Here is a 20,386-nt window from a genome sequence, read left to right on the forward strand (position 1 = left end):
TTAAAATAAACTAAACTTAATACCATAAAATAAGTAAAATGGCTGTTATCATATTATCATGATTGTAGTTCTTAAAAGGCCTAAATGCTGTTAGTCCGTGTGCAATAAGCCTGAAAAACAGCAGGCCGTTTGAAAACATAATAAGTAGTTTGTAAACGGGGGTAGAGCCTAGTCTTTTCGCAAAAAGACTAATTTTCCATACGGTCTACGACATAATTATATGTTAAGGTGTATGACCGCATGACAGTGGACGTCTTAATTCCACAAAATATACGATAATTCCTTTTAGTATACTAAGTATCGTGCTTCAAGTACTGTCGACATTTACCAAACACTAATAATCTAGTTTAACCTAACCTGTTATATGTTTATCTATATTTATTTTCCCTATACTATACTGCATACCTATCTATAATAGCCGTAATCTTTAATTGATTGGTAAACATTAGGTATATAGTATTTTATTCTTTATATACATAAATGTCATTGTCATACGCTTTATTATTAGGTAGATATATAGGTATTAGGTAGATGTTATTTACTTGTATGAGCATTCATTTGCTGAAACATTTTAAATACAACAAATAACAAAAAATACCATAAGTTATTAATTAAATTATTATAATACGATATAAAATGAATCGATTATTAAAATGAAATATACATTTAATGGTACCTACCTAACTAGTATTATCATTTGACCTTACTCTTAGTATGACCTTCTCAATTTGACATATTGTTACTGTTGTTGTGATTTGAACTTCAACATTAAATATTTTTTCAGATTATTTTATTTGAACTTATTTCAATTGATATAATATAATATAAAATAATAAAATAATATAAGATTATAGCTCTATGCATACAAAAGTTGTATACATTTTTATAAATAACCACACTTACTTCAAATATATTTGTTTGTGTTAGATTTAAAATAAGTCAATCAATAAGTCAAATCAATTCAGTCAGTTCAAATCAATAAGTTATAACTAAAGGTTAAAATATATTCTCTTAAAATACTTAAAATATGATGTTTTTATTTAGTTTAAAATAGGCAATATATTATCTTAATATTCTTTTAAAATATCAGATATATGATGTTTTATGCAGGGCTTGATAATCCGGTAAGAGCCGATATGGATTTTGAATACCCTTAAAACCCGAAACCGAAAACAAAATCGAAAAAAATCCAATACCGGTTATCAAAACTGAAATCCAAATCGGAAAATTCAAAATCAATGTTCAAAACCAAAAACGAAATCAGAAAAAATAAATACCGATATCCGAAACTGAAATAAAAATCGGAAAAAATAAATACTGATATCCAAAACCGAAATTGAAATCAGGAAATATATTTTTGATTTCAAGCCCTGGTTATTATAATAATATAATAATAATGCAGGACTTGAAACCGATATTGGAAACCAATTTTGAATACCGGTTTAAGCCGTTAAAAACCGAAAACAGAATCGAAGAAAAATCAATACCAGTAATCAAAATCGAAATCGAAAAATATAAAATCTGGTATTCAAAACCAAAAACGAAATCTGAAAAATAAATACCGATAACCGAAACCGAAATCGAATAGGAAAAATATTTACGGATTGAAGCCCTGGTTTTATATCTTTGAAAATGCAAAATATTCTTTTCATACTACTATTTAAAAATAAAAATTATGAAAATTATAAAATTACAATATATAAATGTAAAATTAATTAATTTTATAATCTAATAATTATTAAAAACAATATAATTTTAAGTTCCATGATTTGCCAAAAATTCTCAACTTCTCATGAAAATGTGTTCATGTAAACAATTATTAAAATCTAAGCCGAATTATTAATTTTAGATTTAATGTTCAAATCATGGTATATTATATTATACTATTATGATATACTACAATATGCCGTGGTTCAAATAATAGTTAGGTATGATTACCTTATGATTATTAACATTCTTATAAATTTATAATTACAAAATAATTTTCAAACTTTCCCTATTTTTACGAATTTTGTCAGAATGTTCATTTCAAATTCTCATATAATATTATTGCAAACTCGATGCCTTTTTATTAAATCCACTAAATGGCAATATTATAATAACTTAAAAGGAATCTTGTATAACATTTTTATATTTAGAGGAGAAAAAAAATCATTTTTTTTCGCCTATTTTTAAAAGAGGGCACTGTTACACCATGTTCCGATGTCACTGTTAAGTACCAATTCATAGAATTTAATAGAATTTATATTACTTATCGATATAAAAATAAAGTTATAAACAGAGCAGTTTTCTAACATCTAGGTAGGCAATATAATATATTAACCATATTTTAACCCTTAAAATATATCATTGAATTGACTCCTACAGTTTTGATACCTAACAATTTGGTTCCCGATACATGTATTTTAAAAATACACGGGTTACCAAAACAGTAATAATTAATTTAAATTTCAGCACATATATAGCAGTGGTCAAAATGTAATACTTCTAGGTTATTATAATTATAAATATAATTTATTTATACCTGTTTAATAATATATTTTAGTTTATAATATATTAATCTTAATAAGTCAGGAAAAAGTTGAACATGTCGCGTTTCTTCATTTAGATATCAGTATTCAGTGGCGTAGCCAGGTGGCTAAGGGGGCTATATCCTCCCTAATCGACTGTGTTGACCTTAGAATTTTATCAAGATTAATAAAAATATAAAATGTTTAAATAAATGACATAATATTGTAATTGTATACCACTGGCAGTGTTGGTTTATTAACTGTGTATACCAATACCTACCTATGGTATCTACCTATAGTTTATTTCACGAAAGAAAAATTAGTTCACCGACCAATGTACCTCCAATAACATAGAAAGAAAGAAAATCGTTTCTTCATGATTCAGAAATGTCAGGTCAGGGGTGACGTATATCATTTAGACTGGTTAGGTTAGGTTAGTGTTATAGCTAGTGCCTAGTGAACAGTACCTGTACAAAGCATTTTAGGATATTCGAAATCGATTCCTTTTCTTTATTTCTTACAAACTTTTATATAACGTTAAATAAATCGTTATCAATCCAATTCAATATGACCAGTCTGGTGGAGAAAATAATTGATTTGGTGTTTTTATATAAAATAGTGAATAGTTAGTCATAAACCGTTCTGAATTATTCTTTGGTACAATTAATTGATTGCTTTAATTGTAATGTCCCTCATTGTGGAACTTGCAAAATAATATATTGTGTGGCAAGGGCGGGAAGTGAGCTATTTTAGTTGGACGTGTTCGCCCAAAACGGAAATTTTCTTCCCGCACGAGCTACACATACTATTTCTTGTCACGCCTTTGCGTTCATCGATCATCGCAAACGAATAGTAGGGATCTATGCAACAACCAGACTATTCTATGAAAACAATCTTTCAAATGTTTACAGGAGGTTAATATATGGTTATAAGGTGTAACCAAAAGTTTATGTTTTTTAAGGACGGTGGTATAGATTTCAATGTCTGGTTTTGCAGGGTATACGCATGATATGTGCGCCCGGCACTTTAGGGGATTTCCACTTAACCACCCGCTAGTCGCTACGACCGTCATCGAAAACTAAATTTTCAGTGCAAGGGTGACATTAAAGTTTTTATTCCATTTTAAAGAACAAATTATTTAATCACCTTTAAACAGAGTAATGGAGTTAACTAATAACGTTTAGTTTGATTTATTTCATTATCATTCTATTGAGATTTTGTAATCTATTTAAACTTCTTATTGATAGATTGTATTTTAGATTGACAGCGTGAAAATAGTTTTGAATATTATTTTTTTAAATACCTACTTCATATCTTTAATTAATGTAATATGATTGTATTATGGTTTATATTTATTGTGTAAAATGTATTAAAAGTACCTATATTATATTTTGTTTCGCCAAGTGGTTGATAATTTGATGAAACAATTTACACAATATAAAATTTTAGTACCAACCTATCTATTTCGTGAAAATATATTCACTTTATGACAGTTTTAATTATTTCACTAAATGATTTATCATTTGATTGTTTATCTCAGTCGAAGAAATTAGTTTCCATTTCATGAAATGGACAACACGTTCATCAAGTGGGTGTGACTTATTGTGAAATAAATATAAATAATATATATTATAATACGTCACTTAAATAGTTGATCGACTTCTCTTAGCTCACAATAGTAATATTAATAATATTAATAATAGTAATAATAATTATCATTTTAAACAACATTTAAGATCGCGTAAACCTGAACGCGGAGCAGAGAAGTGTTGCGAGTGACGTCGTCAGCTGTGTTGGAAAAAGGCAGTACGTGCGCGCGTCTTTCACATTGGTGGCAGTACTATTCGTGACAGCTTGGCAACTGAACCGGATGCGTTTGCGTTTCATTCTCCGTCAGTATACAAAGGTATACAGTTAAGCGGCGTGACTTCGATCAAGGTATCCACATATCCCATCGTCAATTCATATACTACCTATATTTATCCTATATTTACGTAAGTACTGACAACTTTATATAATATAATATATCATAATATAGGAACATATTTTGTATCAATATTATGGTTCAATAATAATTATTGGTCATTGAAATATCGATACAATATAAGCATATAATTGATTACCTAGTTTACAATTATTGTCATTAATCAACTTGATTCGTATTGAAATAATGCGAATTTGGTATGCATAGTACATGCAAGTACATTCAAGGCTGGACATTCACGAATTAAAAAGTAATAATAAGTTAAAAAATTAATTTAATTTAAACTTTTTAACTTGACTAGTTACTTTTGGCTTTTCATTAACTTAACTGTTAACTTTCTACATTTATTTTTTAATTAACGTGAAAATAACGAATTAATTTTTCATTTTAAGAAGTAAGTTAAGTTAATTTATTTTGTATTAAATTTAATTATATTTCACTATTTGGGTCTATTTCATTTTCATGTCAAAAATATTTACCGTATATTTTTAAAATTAAAAATGTATATCATTTGAATCTAACTTATACGAAAATACTGTATAAAGTATAAACACTATAGTGTTTAATAAAGTTTTGGGGTGGAATAGTAGCGTTAAGTACCTACGCTGGCGTTGTATAAACAAATAAACTTTTTTTCAACTTAACTGAATTAATCTATAACTCTTTTTTAAAATTACTTTTAACTTTTAACTTTTTGTTATTGGTACATATTAACTTAACTTAACTGAGTTAAATAATCATTAACTTTTCTAGCCTTACATGCACGGCTATAAACTCGTTCGGTGTAATACGCTAGTTTACCTATACATACACCGCCCAAACCGATTTCCTTCAATTCGAATTAATCTAGCTACCTATGATCAAAATCATCATTGAGTGGTGATAGTGGGTTCCGTTTACGTACCTACTTCCAATGCACATTTCTTATTTTAGTTAACTAAACCGTTTTAACCTAATCCTTCACATGCATTTCACTCCGGGATCCGCGGGAGTAAACTAATTCGAATTGCAGAAGTAAATCGTCGATGTAGTAGGTGTGTTGTAAGTTTGTAACCTTAGCTCGCAGTATGATATCATAATATTATTATTACATATCCAATATAATCGATCACCGTTTCACAGTGCTCGTCTTTCACGCCATGGACTCCAGCGTAGCGATGAATTCAGTTAGTACTAACTCATACCGCGTAGCCGCGGCCAAAGCATCGGTCTCGCTCCTCCTGTGCTTATGCTCGTTCGCAACCGGTCTGTCGCCACTTAGGTTCGCTCACGGCTGGCGTGCGTCCAGGGCAAGCATTTCGCGGAAACCGACGGTCGCGTCGGTGCTTTTGTGCTTCTGCGGCGGAGTGCTGCTGTTCACTGCCCTGGTCCGCATGCAGTCCGACGTCCGGCGGACGGTGCGCGTGCTCCAGGCAGACGGCCGGCTGCCCGACATCGACCACCTCGGAGATCTGATATTTTTCGCCGGGTTCTTCGCTGTGTTCGTCATCGACGAGTCGGTGAAATTGACACGCGGCCACGGACGAACAACGGGTACTGTCGCAGCCCCCGGCGCCCGGACATTGCCGACATCATTCCGCGTCCTGTTCGCCGTTGTGGCGCTATCGTCCGAGGAGGCGTTCGTAGGCCTGTCGTTCGGCTTGGAAACCGCGGGGCCCGACGATGTTGTGTGGTACGCGTACGCCACCGCGTCCGCGACCAAACTGATAATCGCTTTCTGCCTGGGCATGGAACTGGCCTGGTCAGGAGCCCAGAACTTTGCAATAGTTGTGTGTTCCGCTGTCTTCGCTACTGTCACGCCCGTCGGAGTCGCGATCGGAATGGCTCTATCCCAGTGCTGCAACAACGTCGCACCCTATAAGCCGCCATCGCCCGGCATCTTTCATGTCGTCTCACAGGGAATGGGCGCCGGATCGCTGGCGTTCGTGGTGTTCTTAGAAGTGTTTCCCAGGCATAGAGACGCCGGGTTCACGCACCTGTTGTCCGCCATCGTCGGGTTCTACGTCATGCTATTGCTGCAGTTTGCCAGTAAGTATACCATAATAATATACCTTCGACGTAACGCGTGTGCATCATGATAATATTATTTATTGTTTTCAAAAAAATCATAGGTTAGATAGTTTGTATGTGGTATTAGATCTATTAAGTTTTTATTAGTGCAGTCGTATCTCAAACGATTTGAAATTATTGACTTTTTTATAGGCAGGCGTGTCTTAAAAAACAAACATTACAATGGTTTTGCAATATTTCAACCCATTGTGTTTGGGGCTGTTTAAGGAAAAGACGTTTTGACCATTGTATATATTTTGTATAAAATTCAAAAAGTGGACAGTTATTCACGTACGATCCAAAAAAAATACTGATTGGTAGTTTTAAACAATAATATAATATTAATAAATAATAATTCCTAAATACAGTATAAAAATAACCAATATAAAAAGCTTATGAATCACAATGCAAAGTACATCGGTTAAAATGTAATAGTATATTGTGTGACAAGGGCGGGAAGAGAGCTATTTCAGTCGCTGGCGACGTGTGTGGCACGAGCCATCGATCACCGCGGCAAAGGTATTACAGGGATCTATGCAACAATACCAGACTATAATTATTCTGATTTCATATTTCACGAAAGAAACGATTTGGCTTTATTTATTTTAAGCATCATACATGGAGTCATGGAGGTTATATAATATGAATAATATGAGATGTAACCAAAAGTATATGTTTTGTAAGGACCATGGTATAGATTTCAGTCTGGTTGTGTAGGTGATACGTGCGTGATATGTGCGCTCACCACTTTTGGTGATTTACACTTAACAGTTTACCGCCCGGCACTTTTTGTGATTTCCACTTTACCACCCGGTACTTTTTGTGATTTCCGCTTTACGGCCCGGCACTATTAGGGATTCCCACTTTACCACCCGCTGGACGGAAAAAGGACGCTTTCCAACGTTTCAACCACTATCGAAAACCAAACTTTCGGTGCAGACGTGACAAAAATTAATTTAACACCTCCTTTAAATACGTTTTTATATTTTATCTGAAAATTTAAATTACAATTATTGTAGAACAAAATTAAATATGTCACTTCTTGACTTTGTGTCTCGAATTCCCGATAAGTTACCAATACTATTAGGTACCACTGTAATTACAAATTGCTTATTTTATTCTATAAAAAGAAATCAAATTATCATAACTATGTATAAATGCTTGCATACAAGTTGCAAAGGTGGGAAAGTTAATGAAAATAATTAACTCAAGTTATGTTACATGTTAAGGACCCAAGATCGATAAATTAAAAATTAGCAGTTAACAAATGATTAATTTAACTCGTTAAGTTAAAAGTTAATATAGAAAAAAAAATCAACTTAACTCAGTTTAAAAAAAAAACTAATCTATTTTTTTTTAAATTAGTATGCAAATCACATAAAGAGTGAATGTGTCTTTTTAGTTGCTAATTTATAAATTATAAAAACAATTTTATTGAACATTTATCATAATGTACACTGTTACCATTTTACTTTTACTTTACTATTATTTACTAATTTAAACTATACTCATCTCAAATTAATAATTTAACAAATATATTTTTTTTATATCGTATAGAAATTTAATGTCATAATACGTGAAGATGAGTACATGACCTTCATATTAATTATAAGTTATATAACATGAAAACATAGCAATTGTCAATTTGTAATTTAAAAATATTAATTTTATGAAAAACATTTATAATTTCAACTCACATAATATATAATTTACAACTTAATAAAATATTATATTAATATAGGTACACAAAATTATGTTATCAAGAAAATGTTTGTGTTTTTCTATTGGATTGTTTTTATTTTATACTGATATAGTTATATTTACGTAGTTACGAAAATTTTCAAAATGTTTTCAACTTGATGGATTTTTTTAAAATCAACTGAGAACAGCTAAGTTATTTCAACTGTAAATTCAACTAGTTAAGTTCATAAGTTGATTAGATAATAAACTAACTAGTTAAGTTAAAAAGTTAAAAAAAAATTAACTTAACTTTAACTTTTTAACTAGTTAATGCCCACCTTTGCAAGTTAGTTAGTAAATTATTTAGTAGTTCATCAATATTATACCTACCAAAATTACTCGGATGAATAATTATATTAATATTAAATATTTAAAGATTAGCCATTTAACTGTTTATGTACTTATGTCAGAACTGTATAGCTATATAAAGATTAAATTCACTGATAGTCGTCCTGTATCAGAAGTTTAACATACAGAGTTGACCCTTGGCCCTAGAACACTCATTTAAAATTAAATTTTACGTTTATATTTTACTCAACAATGTTAGAGCATTGAGTATAATATAATAAAATATTATTGTGAATATAAAAAAATATATAGATTATGATATTATCATTATATTATAATAATAATATATTTATTAGTAATTAAATAGGTGTAAACATTTTTACAATGTATACTCAATGTTAATAAATAATTATTAATAAGTGATAACTAACATCTACCTATATAATATTATATTTTAATAACTAATTGCATGTTATGATTTAAAATATATCTAATAGAAATAAATTTCTAGTTTGGACCCTTCTACACAGAAAATTGCATTTAGTTTTATCTAGAATATTCCTTAAAAATTATATATTATTTAAAAATTATTTAATACAAATACGGCAGGTATAATACCTACTTGGTAAACACTATTTTAAATCACATAAATTATTAAAATCTAGTATTTACACTGACAACCAACATTTTAAAAGTATCTAATTGAATGGGACTTGTATAATATAAAATTATAAGTTATATATTTTTGAAATCACTGAAAAGTCCTCCTACATAATATCATCCTATATGTACTATAACAATAGTACCTAAACGAAAAACAGTAAAAATTATAATCTAAATTATAGGTCAATAGATATTGTAACGTTTTTATAAGTTATAGTTATGGTAGCCATACAGATTTACGTTACATTGATATAATTACAGCACTACTACGGTGCTGGTCATGGTACTTGTATCGAAAATCGGCTCGTAGGTACCACGACTAAACTGTAAATATGGAACGCACATTCTAGCCTATGGCTCTATGGATACCTAGGTATAGGTACAATTATTCATGTATTGAAAAGACTTGTCGCTAAGGGACTTTTAGAAGTTTCGAATCCATACAATTTTGATTCCATTAGCTATAATTTGAATTGGAATCATAATCATAAAAATACAATTCTTAGAGTATAATAATGAATCCATGTACTAATAAAATAATAATTAATAATGACAATATTGAAAACGAAATGAATATAATATGTAGCAGTGCTGTGCGATAATGGTACAATAATAGTTTTCCTAACTTTATGTTGGTCATAATTCACAGGAGCCACGACTTTCTTCATTTCATCTGTATATAAATCCTGTAACTTGATAATAACGTACAGAATCATATCGATAAGAAGTCGATAACATAGTGACCCATATTGTACAATGTAGGTACCTACCTATTAATTAATAATCTATATCGATGTTGTGATTCTATAAAACGCTTTATCGACAAAACGAAAACGAAAATTATAAATGTATAATACCTACATCTCTGTAGACTATTACATGTCTTATATATTATGCAGGGGTGGCATTTATTTTTTTTGTGGGGGGGGGGGTGTGACATGAGAGTGAACTCGTACCCACGGTAATTTTTCAGGGGGAGCAAGAGTTTCATTTTGCACCCACCAACAACAGTCACAAATATTATGTTTTATAGTTGACACAATTAATATAATGAAATTTAAGTAATAATCATGTTAAATCATAGACCACTTCAATAGCTTATAAAAATAATGACAGAATGCTTTTTAATTTTCTAATTATAAAATTTTTTTTAAAATTATGATAAATTATATATAAGATATATGTATATATTATGTAGGGCAATGCTTTTCAACCTTTTTTACATCAACACTCGAATTTATATCCATAAAAATACTCTTTAAAAAATATTAATGGATTTCTGAAATAATAGGTAGGTAGGTTACAATTTTATAAACTTATACTATGTAAATTAAGAATGAAACTAGGTATTTTCACAATTTTTTTCTAATCTGTGGTTTTTAACACCACGTCATAACGCAATAATAATGTCATACAATTTTGAACATATAATAATAATATAAATAAATAATTTGTTTAGCGACACACTTCATGGTAATAAGTGATACACTAGTGTATCACACCGGTTGAAGACCACTGGTATTCCTACATATATTGTCAGCTATATTGTAAATATATTATGTTACCATCTGATATTATATCTGTGGTTATCGAATTATAAGACGAAAGCAATTTCAAGACAAGATAGACAAAAAAACAAAAACAATACTTTACTTATTGGTGGGGACTAAATATGGTACTAAACAGGACATTATATGGTAGGTACTAAATCGCGTAAGCGGAATAACGGAAAACTCAATTATTATTATTACCTAGATATTTATTAGATCAATTACAAGAGCATGTTTGTAATAGAATCAACTATCTAAACTTTATTGATAATGTTAAATAAATGTTAATGTTGCCAACAAACTTTACTATTTGATCAAATGCCTAAACCGAAACTATTTAACCATATCTGCAGGCAAATAATTATAGTGCAATATCCCCCGTACTAAACAAATAGCTTCAATCAAACATCGCTAAACACAAACGAAAAATAACATCATAATATTATATTTAATAGCAGAAAAATGTACTACGAAATATAGGTATAAACTGAAATCAGAAATAAAAATAATATTCACTCACTTTTCTACATCATTAAATTGTAAATACAGATTATTAAAATAATAGTATAATATTTAGGTATATTAGTAAGTAGGTATAAGCTGTAATCATAAATACGAATAATATTCACTCACTTTCCTACATCATTAAATTCTAAATACAAATTATTCTTGTTATTATGGTTATTCTTATTCCTATTCTAATATGTGTAACATAATAATTTAACATACAAAATGGATTATTGAATAAAATCGTTAAATACAACAGTCGCTTAGAAATAAACTCTAAAATGTATAAACATTGTAAACTGCAAGTTTTACAGTCCACTCGCAAAAAAAATTGATTCATACAAAAGTACAAACCACGAGTTAAAATTAGAAAATCCAAGGTAATAAAATAAAAACCATCTAATTTACTTTCATACCTACGATAATAAATTCCAGATACAATACTACAATAATTGTATAAATACTATAGACTACAAAATATCGGGATGTGCGCCTGGTATATTATTGTACCGTCTACCGCAGCAGTGTGTGCGGAACTTTATATCACAACAAAAACCCTTCATAAACTACGTGCTAATTAAAAAATATATAAAATATTTAAGCACTATAAGAATGTGATATCATCATAACCGCAAATAGAAAAATTATTTTGGGTAGACTAAAGCCCCCCCTATAATATTTTCTAAAAATTATATATTATGCTCAGTATTAATTATTGACTTTTGAACTGAGGGGACTTGGCAGAAATGTGGGGGACTAAGTCCCCCCCAAGCCCCCACCTGATTGCGCCAATGGATATCATGAATAAATGCTAAGTATATTGAATTTAAGTAAACTTATTTTGTTTTAATAATTTATTTACTTGGCGAGGAATTATTTCTTAAAAGAATCAAATTGTGATGAACAAAATAATTAAATGGTGAAGGACTATTAAAAATTAAAATATAACTTATTATTATTTTAAAAATATAATTATTAAATTTACCTATGTACTATTCTAAATAATGCCTCGCCAAGTAAATAAATTATTGAAACAAAATAATTTCACTTAAATTCAATATACTTAGCATTTATTCACGATATCACATCTTTATAGTGCTTAAAGATCTTATATTTTTTTACTTAGTCATTTTTACACGTAGTTTACGAAGGATTTTTGTTGTGATATCACTAATTTTTATCGTTGAGTACTTACACAATAATCTATAAAAACTGTAATATTGTTGGTAACATTGGAAACGCTGATGCGACGACGACTACGACGACGACAACGTCAACGGCTACCGTTCAATTCAATTGGATTCAAATTCAATTAGATTCAATTCAATTTAATATAAATTTCCATAAAAAAGTTTGCAGTTTTTCATTTGTAACTTAATTTCTAAACGTGTACGATTTTGATGATTTTTACAAAAGCACGTTCTTCACAAGCAATATCTGATGTTTTGGAGTTTACTAGGAGTTCATTTATGCATTAGAAAATTAGTCATGGCGTATAACAAATTTACCTGTATTTTACACAGTTTAAATAGGCAAATCCTGCTTCGATATACTATGCAGTATACACTGCAAATAAATATCCCTTATTGACTTAGATATAAGCCACCTATGGGTTATTTTAGATTAATAGTTTTGGTTGGCAAGCTGTAGTAGTCCCCTCCCCCTTGAATTTTAACCCTGGTTGCGCCAATGATTTTAAGATGTACAAACAATTACAATTTTGAATGTTTTGATTTACTGCTGATAATAGTCATGTATACATGCACGTGTATACTAATATCTGATGCGGGTCAAAGACCTTTAAGTACATAGTCTACACTCACCATGATTGTTTTGTAATCATACAAAAATAATCTGTGACCGTATAACACGAAATAATAATCTATTAATATTACTTTTAAGGCACCTACCTACATTAAAAATTTCATCAAATATTATATAATGGTTAATACTGTAATAACACCGATTCTAAGCTAGTAAACTCTTTGTTATTAAATTTTTATTTGTTTTGATAAATCAAATATTTGATATTTTTCAGCTCACCATCAACAATACGCCTAGGTTGTGAAGAATTTGGATGATGGTGTGCAGATGAATCTCATGAACTCTTTTTTTAAATAAATTCCGTGATTCTATGTATTATGATTCTACCCACTATTTATTGATGCAATCACCTAATAATACTATTTTATAATGTTTTTTTGCATATTTCATAAAGATTATTTTGTTACGATTTAATTAAATACCATTGTTGGGTAGAACGGTGAAGTGGACTGTATTTTAAAAAAGTCGGATAGTTAAGTGCTTGTATTATTTTATGTATAGTGCTTGTATAGTTTTATATATTATATACCTGTATAATTTTTTGCCTACTATCTTTTTTACAAACTACAAATTATTTTAAAATGTACCTATTGTTGAATTTACAAAGTTTGTATCGTTTATTTTCATGTTAATAAAAATATATATTTTAAAGCGTACTATATATTTTTTCACTGACTTGAATCTAGCGTTGTATTACATGTAAGATTGGTAAGATACGTTAGATTAGACATAGTCAGTACTTGAGTGGGAAAAATTAAGTAGAAGAGAGCAATCCAATGATTTAATAATTGCATTCCAAGTGTAATATTATTAAACACAGAGAACTCTCATTCCTAAATTTTGAATATTACATCTCAACTTAGTCATAGCATTTTAGATTAATTATATTCCAAGTTTAAATTATCTAACTATTTAACATGTACCTAAGTGAATGTGCACTTATATTCACCCAATTTTTCAAAATGTTTCCCAATTAAATATCATACATTCACTTTAAAAAAAAAAAATTATATTATTAGAATTCCCATTTTTTTGACAGCAATACTTACATGTTTCATTAATCAGTAGGAAATAAAAAAAATTATATTTATCAATGATATAGTATATTAGTATTGGTGGTTCAGATGCATATATCAATTATAACACTAGTTAGTCAACACAAATATTTGTAATATCGTTGTATTTGATGAGTTTACTTTTTTCTCAATACACACTTTTATTAAAATGGTTAGGAAAAAAAATTGTTTTGAGACACACTGACGAATTTCAAATTGAAGACCTGGGGGCAACAACGAGACATCTCCATATTTTTGTTAAAAGTAGTTTTTGATTGCACATTGTTAAAAAAAAAAACTGTGTCGTTTGGTGTAACAACGGCAAATTTAATTACGGCGCAACAACAAGATATGTCCAAACAAGATTTTATTGCTTCCTTAATTTATTTTTAAAATTTAAGCATTATATATAAGTGCTTATGTTGTGTGTACCCTAAAACTTAAATCTACCATTTTTTGAAAAATTCTAAATTTTTTTTTTTGGAATTAATGTTTTTTTTGTCTGTTGAACAATTTCAAAAAAAGGAGATACGGGTTCACCGCACCAGTCTGGTTGTTTCCTCCAGGTATTCAATTAAAACTGGACCACAGGGTCATATTTATAATGAATATAACTATATTATTGTATTCATTTTTCTTTCGCTTGTCTCTGAATGCATACAAATAAAGCACAGCAAGAAATAACAACATTGACATTGCCTGTGTACATCGCTGTTCAACGTCGGGGGGTAGTGGCCAAGTGGCACTATTATTACAGCAACTCTCACCCTAAAACCACGGCTGCAGCCCTGGTCGGCCGATCTCTTTTTTGGCGAAAATAAAGAAATGACACGATTTTCCAAACCATCTCCGCCGTGGAAGCCTCGTGAAACGACATTCCGGGGAGAGTAAAATTGCAAAAACGAATGGTGTATGTACCAGGGTCCCATGTTCTGGTCGTATTGAAACCCTAGTCGGCCACCCCCGTACCACCACACCGTAGTGCATAAGGGGATTGACATCAGTGATTTTTCGTCTCAAAGCGGTGTCTCCGTAGTCCGTGTGAAACGTCCTAATTCAAAATTTCAAATTCAAAATTCAAAATCCAGATATGCGTTTTGTTTATATTTACCGCCCGTCTCGGGGACTCGAACTCGGTGTGTGATATTTAGTGGCATATTTAAGGGGGAGATTAGTGACATAAATCTCTCCCCGTGGCCTTTTTTTATTTTTTAGCTTATATTTAATGATTCATTGTTTAATTCATAAATATATATATATGCACAAAAAAAAAGTACTTTGGAGAAGTAAAAAAGGTTTTTGTGCGTAGGTTGAAGTGTTTGGGTAAAAAATAGAACTTTGATGTTAATAAAGAAGTGAAATCAAACCCAAAATTCTGTGCCTCAACTTGAAAAAATATTAATTCACAAAAATGTAAAGATGTTCAGCTGTACAAACATTGAAAAAAAAATTATCAAAGAACAGCGTATATTAATGATGAAATTAGCCATAAATCGGAGTTGTCGAGTTAATCTGTCTGATTCGAATTTTGTTATAGGATATTAAACAATAAAATATAGGTACATATATAACAAATATTAGACATTTTTCCTTTGTACCTAAAAACTAACAATATAAATAAATAATAATATAATCTTTGTAGTTCATAATGGTCCGTTCATTAATATTATTAGATACAGTATGTTGTAAATATTTTTTTTAACATTTATACATCCATTTTTTTTGCATGCCTGTATGGTACCTCCATGATTATTTGGGTCCCTCTAGATGTGCCTGTGTATATAAAATATATTCGTTATAATATATAATATATATTATAATAATATAAATCCAAATAAAAATACATAAACAATTTATTATTTTTAAATATTTCATTATTATATATTATACAAATAATACTTTTAATAAACCATACGTATTAGTAACACAGTTCATGAGCTAAAATGTTATTTTAGGGTCATGATTAAAAAATTGCACAATGTTGTTTATACATTTTTTCATTGAAAAATATTGCAAGATTTTTAGCGAAAATATTTTGGGCGTCGATATACTATCTTCAATTAAATAATACTGGCTGATCTCGAGCATTTCACAAAATTATAACTCTTTACAAAATTGTGATTGTTCATTTATTTTTGGGTGTAACTCTCTGCAGTAAGTGCTATTCGGACACCTTGGTAGGAAATGTGCGAAAATTAGATTTGATGTATGCTTGTTCCTGATTTTCCCGATTAAAAAATGGCAACCAATATACAAATAAAATACTAATTTCTACAAATTGTTTCTCCTATAACCAAAATCAATAATTTATAAACGAAAATGTCCATCGGAAATATCAAAATCCCTGTTTGAGCACTCCCTGGGATTGGACCTACCGGATCCAATTATGAATCTTAATCATCCCGGGAACCCCAGGGCCGTCTTGGTGGATGTCGGGGCTATGTGCGAAATGTTCTTGAAAGGCCTATTTAGTGGGTGTTACTTTAGGGTCTCAGAGATAGTCAAAATTTAGGCTTATCTACGAACCTGAATCATTAGATGAATACATGACCTATTATGGACCCGATAGCTTGTTTTTGCAACCGGTCGCGGGACGTTTCCATTTGCGGGGCCCTGTGCCACAGCACATCTCGAACTGCCTTCAAGCTGGCCCTGCGGGAACCACTCAAACACACAAAAAAATGTCATCAAAATCAGTCCAATTGTTTAAAAATTCATAAAGGGCATACAAACAAACATTAATTTATTATTGTTATTATTTAATATTTTCGGCCATCCAATTAATTTTTCCAAGACAAGTTTTTCTTTAAATCCTTCCCCGATCGGACTCGACCAATCTATTAGGAAAAACCGTATGAAAATCGGTTGAGTACTTTTTGAGATTTTTTGAGATATGCGCGTAAATACGAAAGGTGCTTCTATTTTATAATATTTAAATATATATGGTGCTTATGTAAGATACGAGTTTACAACGAGCGGTTTTGAGTTCAAAAGGATTGGCACCGGTCACGTCATGGAGTGATTTCCTTGACGATAGAAAGGATGAAAATATATTGAGAGGCTTAGATAATATAGTCTATAGACCATGTAATAAGAATAGGTATAACATTTTTGAAGAATACTTAAGAAAATTAGTTTAAATTAGTTTATTAAATATAATGTAACTAATATTATGATGAGAGTTGTAAACCCACCCAAGCATAGAGTATTCATATATAGTAGATACGTTATAGTTTATGTACTAAGACCAATTAATTTTAAACTCATTTTTTAAAATTATTTAATCATTTATTCAAAGATTATTCAAAAATATTAGGGTATGTAATAAACATAAGACATAATATACTATTATAGTATCAAATATTGCAGTGGATTACATTGGAAATTATTACATTGTCGTCTATAGTAATTTTTTTATTGTAATAAATTATATTATTATAAGCCCGTAGCTGCATGTAGACTGTTTGTTGTTTGTTCAAAATAAAATGGTAAAACGGAAACGTTTCTAAACGTGCACAATTTTAGACGGTCAGAATAAGTTTATTCATTCGCATTATTTAAAAATATTTTCTAAAATCTCTGCAGGCTTTTATTTAGACAATATAATATTATATTATATCATCTATCTGGTAGGCATGTACATATTGTGTTCAAAATTATCACCTACAGTAGGTATATACATATTCAATGGATAGCTGAAGTATTAATATGGTTACAACTAAAAAAGAACTGGGTGTAATTTTATGTTCAGACCTTAATTTTCACACTCATGTAGAGTCAGTCTGCTGTAGAGCGTTCAAGACTCTAGGTTTTGTATTCGAACTTCGAAGAACTTTAAGCTGTCCTCCTCACTCAAAACGTTGTATTGTTCCTTTGTACGGTCCTTACTGGAGTATGCATCCGTTCTGTGGGATCCGTATACGTTAACTGTTTCCTCACATATCGAGCAAGTCCAGAGGCGCTTCTTATCGTCTGCTGCCAATATTTTGAAAATAGAGCATACTAAGCATGATTACCTCCCTGTCTCTAATAAGCTTGGATTGATTTCCTTGGTAGATAGACGTATGACAGCGAATCTAGTATTTTTGAGTAAGTTAATTAATGACCATATTGTTGCTTCTTCAGTCCTAAAGTTAACTTTAGAGTTCCTCCTCGTTTCTTTAGATCGTGTTATCTGTTTATTGTATTTCCTTTCCATCATGTTAACTATGGTAAGAATAATCCAATTGACCAAATTATGCGTTTGGCAAATGAGCACCCTACCTTCTTTAGTCTATAATTGTATTATCCTTAATATGTGTTTTGTAAATTGTTAACATTAATTTTAGTTGTTAGTATATTTAACTTTTTAAAATTGCTCTAATGGCCGTTAATAAATAATGAATAAATAAATAAATAATAAAACTAAAAATTCATATTTAACTACTGGTACTTATATATTTTAAATTCGGTTTCATCTCTTTGAGTATAACAAAACATGTCTTTTTATTAATGGGTTAGTGTGATGGGTTAGTTTTGAGTGAAATGAGAGGAAGCGGGATTTAGTGAGATGTAAAAGTGTATAAATCCAAATTATTTAAACACTGAAGGTGTCATTTTCGACATCAATCGGGCTCTGACAGCCATCGCCGATCCGAAATCGTCATTCATCACTAGTAGGTACATGAAACCATTGATAATAATATGTTTTATTTATAATTACCTAATGATAAATTATATTATATATTACATTTTAATTTTTAAATATCCGTCAATTGGACGCCGCATTAATATTTATTTAAAAATATTAACAATTTAAATAAATAATACCTCGGGGTCAGTTATTATTTACGTTTTTTTCCGTTTTTATATATGGTTATCATGCGTAAAATATTACCTTTTAGAAATAATTATAATTGTGGAACCTGATTCGAAAAATACGCTTGTAAAACACTACACCGAAGTAAGTATTCTGCACCGAAGTAAAAATCAAGTCTCCTGTATACCTGTATAAAAACAAATATGTAGAAACAAATAAATGCTATCTAAAAATAATAAACGGTTGCGTTTTATAATTTATCTACCAGTAAAAATATGTCCAAATATTTTGTAGAGGTGAATGTGACACTAACTGTTCCCAAAGTACAAAACAAAATCACCCAATCCATTGAAATCATCCAGGGATATATAACATCGATTCCACCAAAGTTTTGTGTAAGCTTCGGATAATTTTTCCGACGATATTCAAATTTAAAAATCTTAACTTGAAAAGTTTATTAGGTTGATCGTTGATCTAACTTCTATCATATAGGTAATATATCATTATTCAAAATTACTTATGTATTATTTTAATTAAATAATGCGTAGTATAAGATATTATATTCTAAATCGTTTTATAAAGTGAATCTTCTTTACAGAGAATATTAAAAAAGAAGTGACAGTGTTTTTTTATAAAAAATAAACCATAGACACGTGATTATTATAATTGACTATGGCAAAATAATCATTTTTATTTTTTTAATATTTAGCTATTACGAATCGAACTATAAACATACAAGTTATTATAAATAATCATTGCAATGTACATTTCTCTAAATCAAAAAATGGATGACATCATTCATATTATGAAAAGATCTTTTTATTTTAATTTACATTGTTTTATATATTTTTAAAAAGTTTTATTAATAATTTATTCTTTTTATTAACAAAAAAATAAAATATTTTAAAATTTTTTGAAAATGTGGTTACATGAAAATAATAATAGTTTTATTATAATATATTAGTTGATGAATATTTTACTTTTATTTAATTTTTGATCTTATACTCAGTATTATTTAAAACTTATTTTCATTTCATTTTTTTATTTTCTATATATTTTTTTATTTTATTAAAAGAATAATTAAAAGCTATACATAATTTTGTATAATAAATAATTTTGTTGAGTGAAAAAGCGGTGAACATAACAGAGTGGGAAGGTACTTACTCAGTAGTACTACCCGACAGGTCAAGCCAGCAAGTCTCTAGGCCAAGAGCGTTCCATTCTTCTTTGAGGATTGTCAGGGATTGCACTGAAAAAAGTCTTTTTATTAATGGGTTAGTATGATGGGTTAGTTTTGAGTGAAATGAGAGGAAGTGGGTTTTAGTCAGATGTGAAAGTGTAGGTACTTTAAAGTCGTTGTGAATATTGGCGTTTTTTGTAGTATGGGGCAGAAACGTTATAACGGAGGCATATGGAGT

The 20,386-nt window shown here is 29.8% G+C and overlaps 1 protein-coding gene across 1 annotated transcript in view; it reads left to right on the forward strand.

The window, feature by feature from the left end:
* LOC100571081 (zinc transporter ZIP1) overlaps positions 1-13,761 on the forward strand; it is a 15,697-nt gene extending 1,936 nt beyond the window's left edge. The window contains exons 2-4 of the mRNA XM_003243716.4: positions 4,247-4,504; positions 5,617-6,522; positions 13,330-13,761. Coding sequence (XP_003243764.1) covers positions 5,634-6,522; positions 13,330-13,352 — 912 coding nt within the window. The 5' untranslated portion in view covers positions 4,247-4,504; positions 5,617-5,633 and the 3' untranslated portion in view covers positions 13,353-13,761. The remainder of the gene's footprint in view (positions 1-4,246; positions 4,505-5,616; positions 6,523-13,329) is intronic.
* Positions 13,762-20,386: the final 6,625 nt, after the last annotated feature.

The sequence above is a fragment of the Acyrthosiphon pisum genome, chromosome X (genome assembly GCF_005508785.2).
Source record: "Acyrthosiphon pisum isolate AL4f chromosome X, pea_aphid_22Mar2018_4r6ur, whole genome shotgun sequence".
Lineage (NCBI taxonomy): Eukaryota > Metazoa > Arthropoda > Insecta > Hemiptera > Aphididae > Acyrthosiphon > Acyrthosiphon pisum.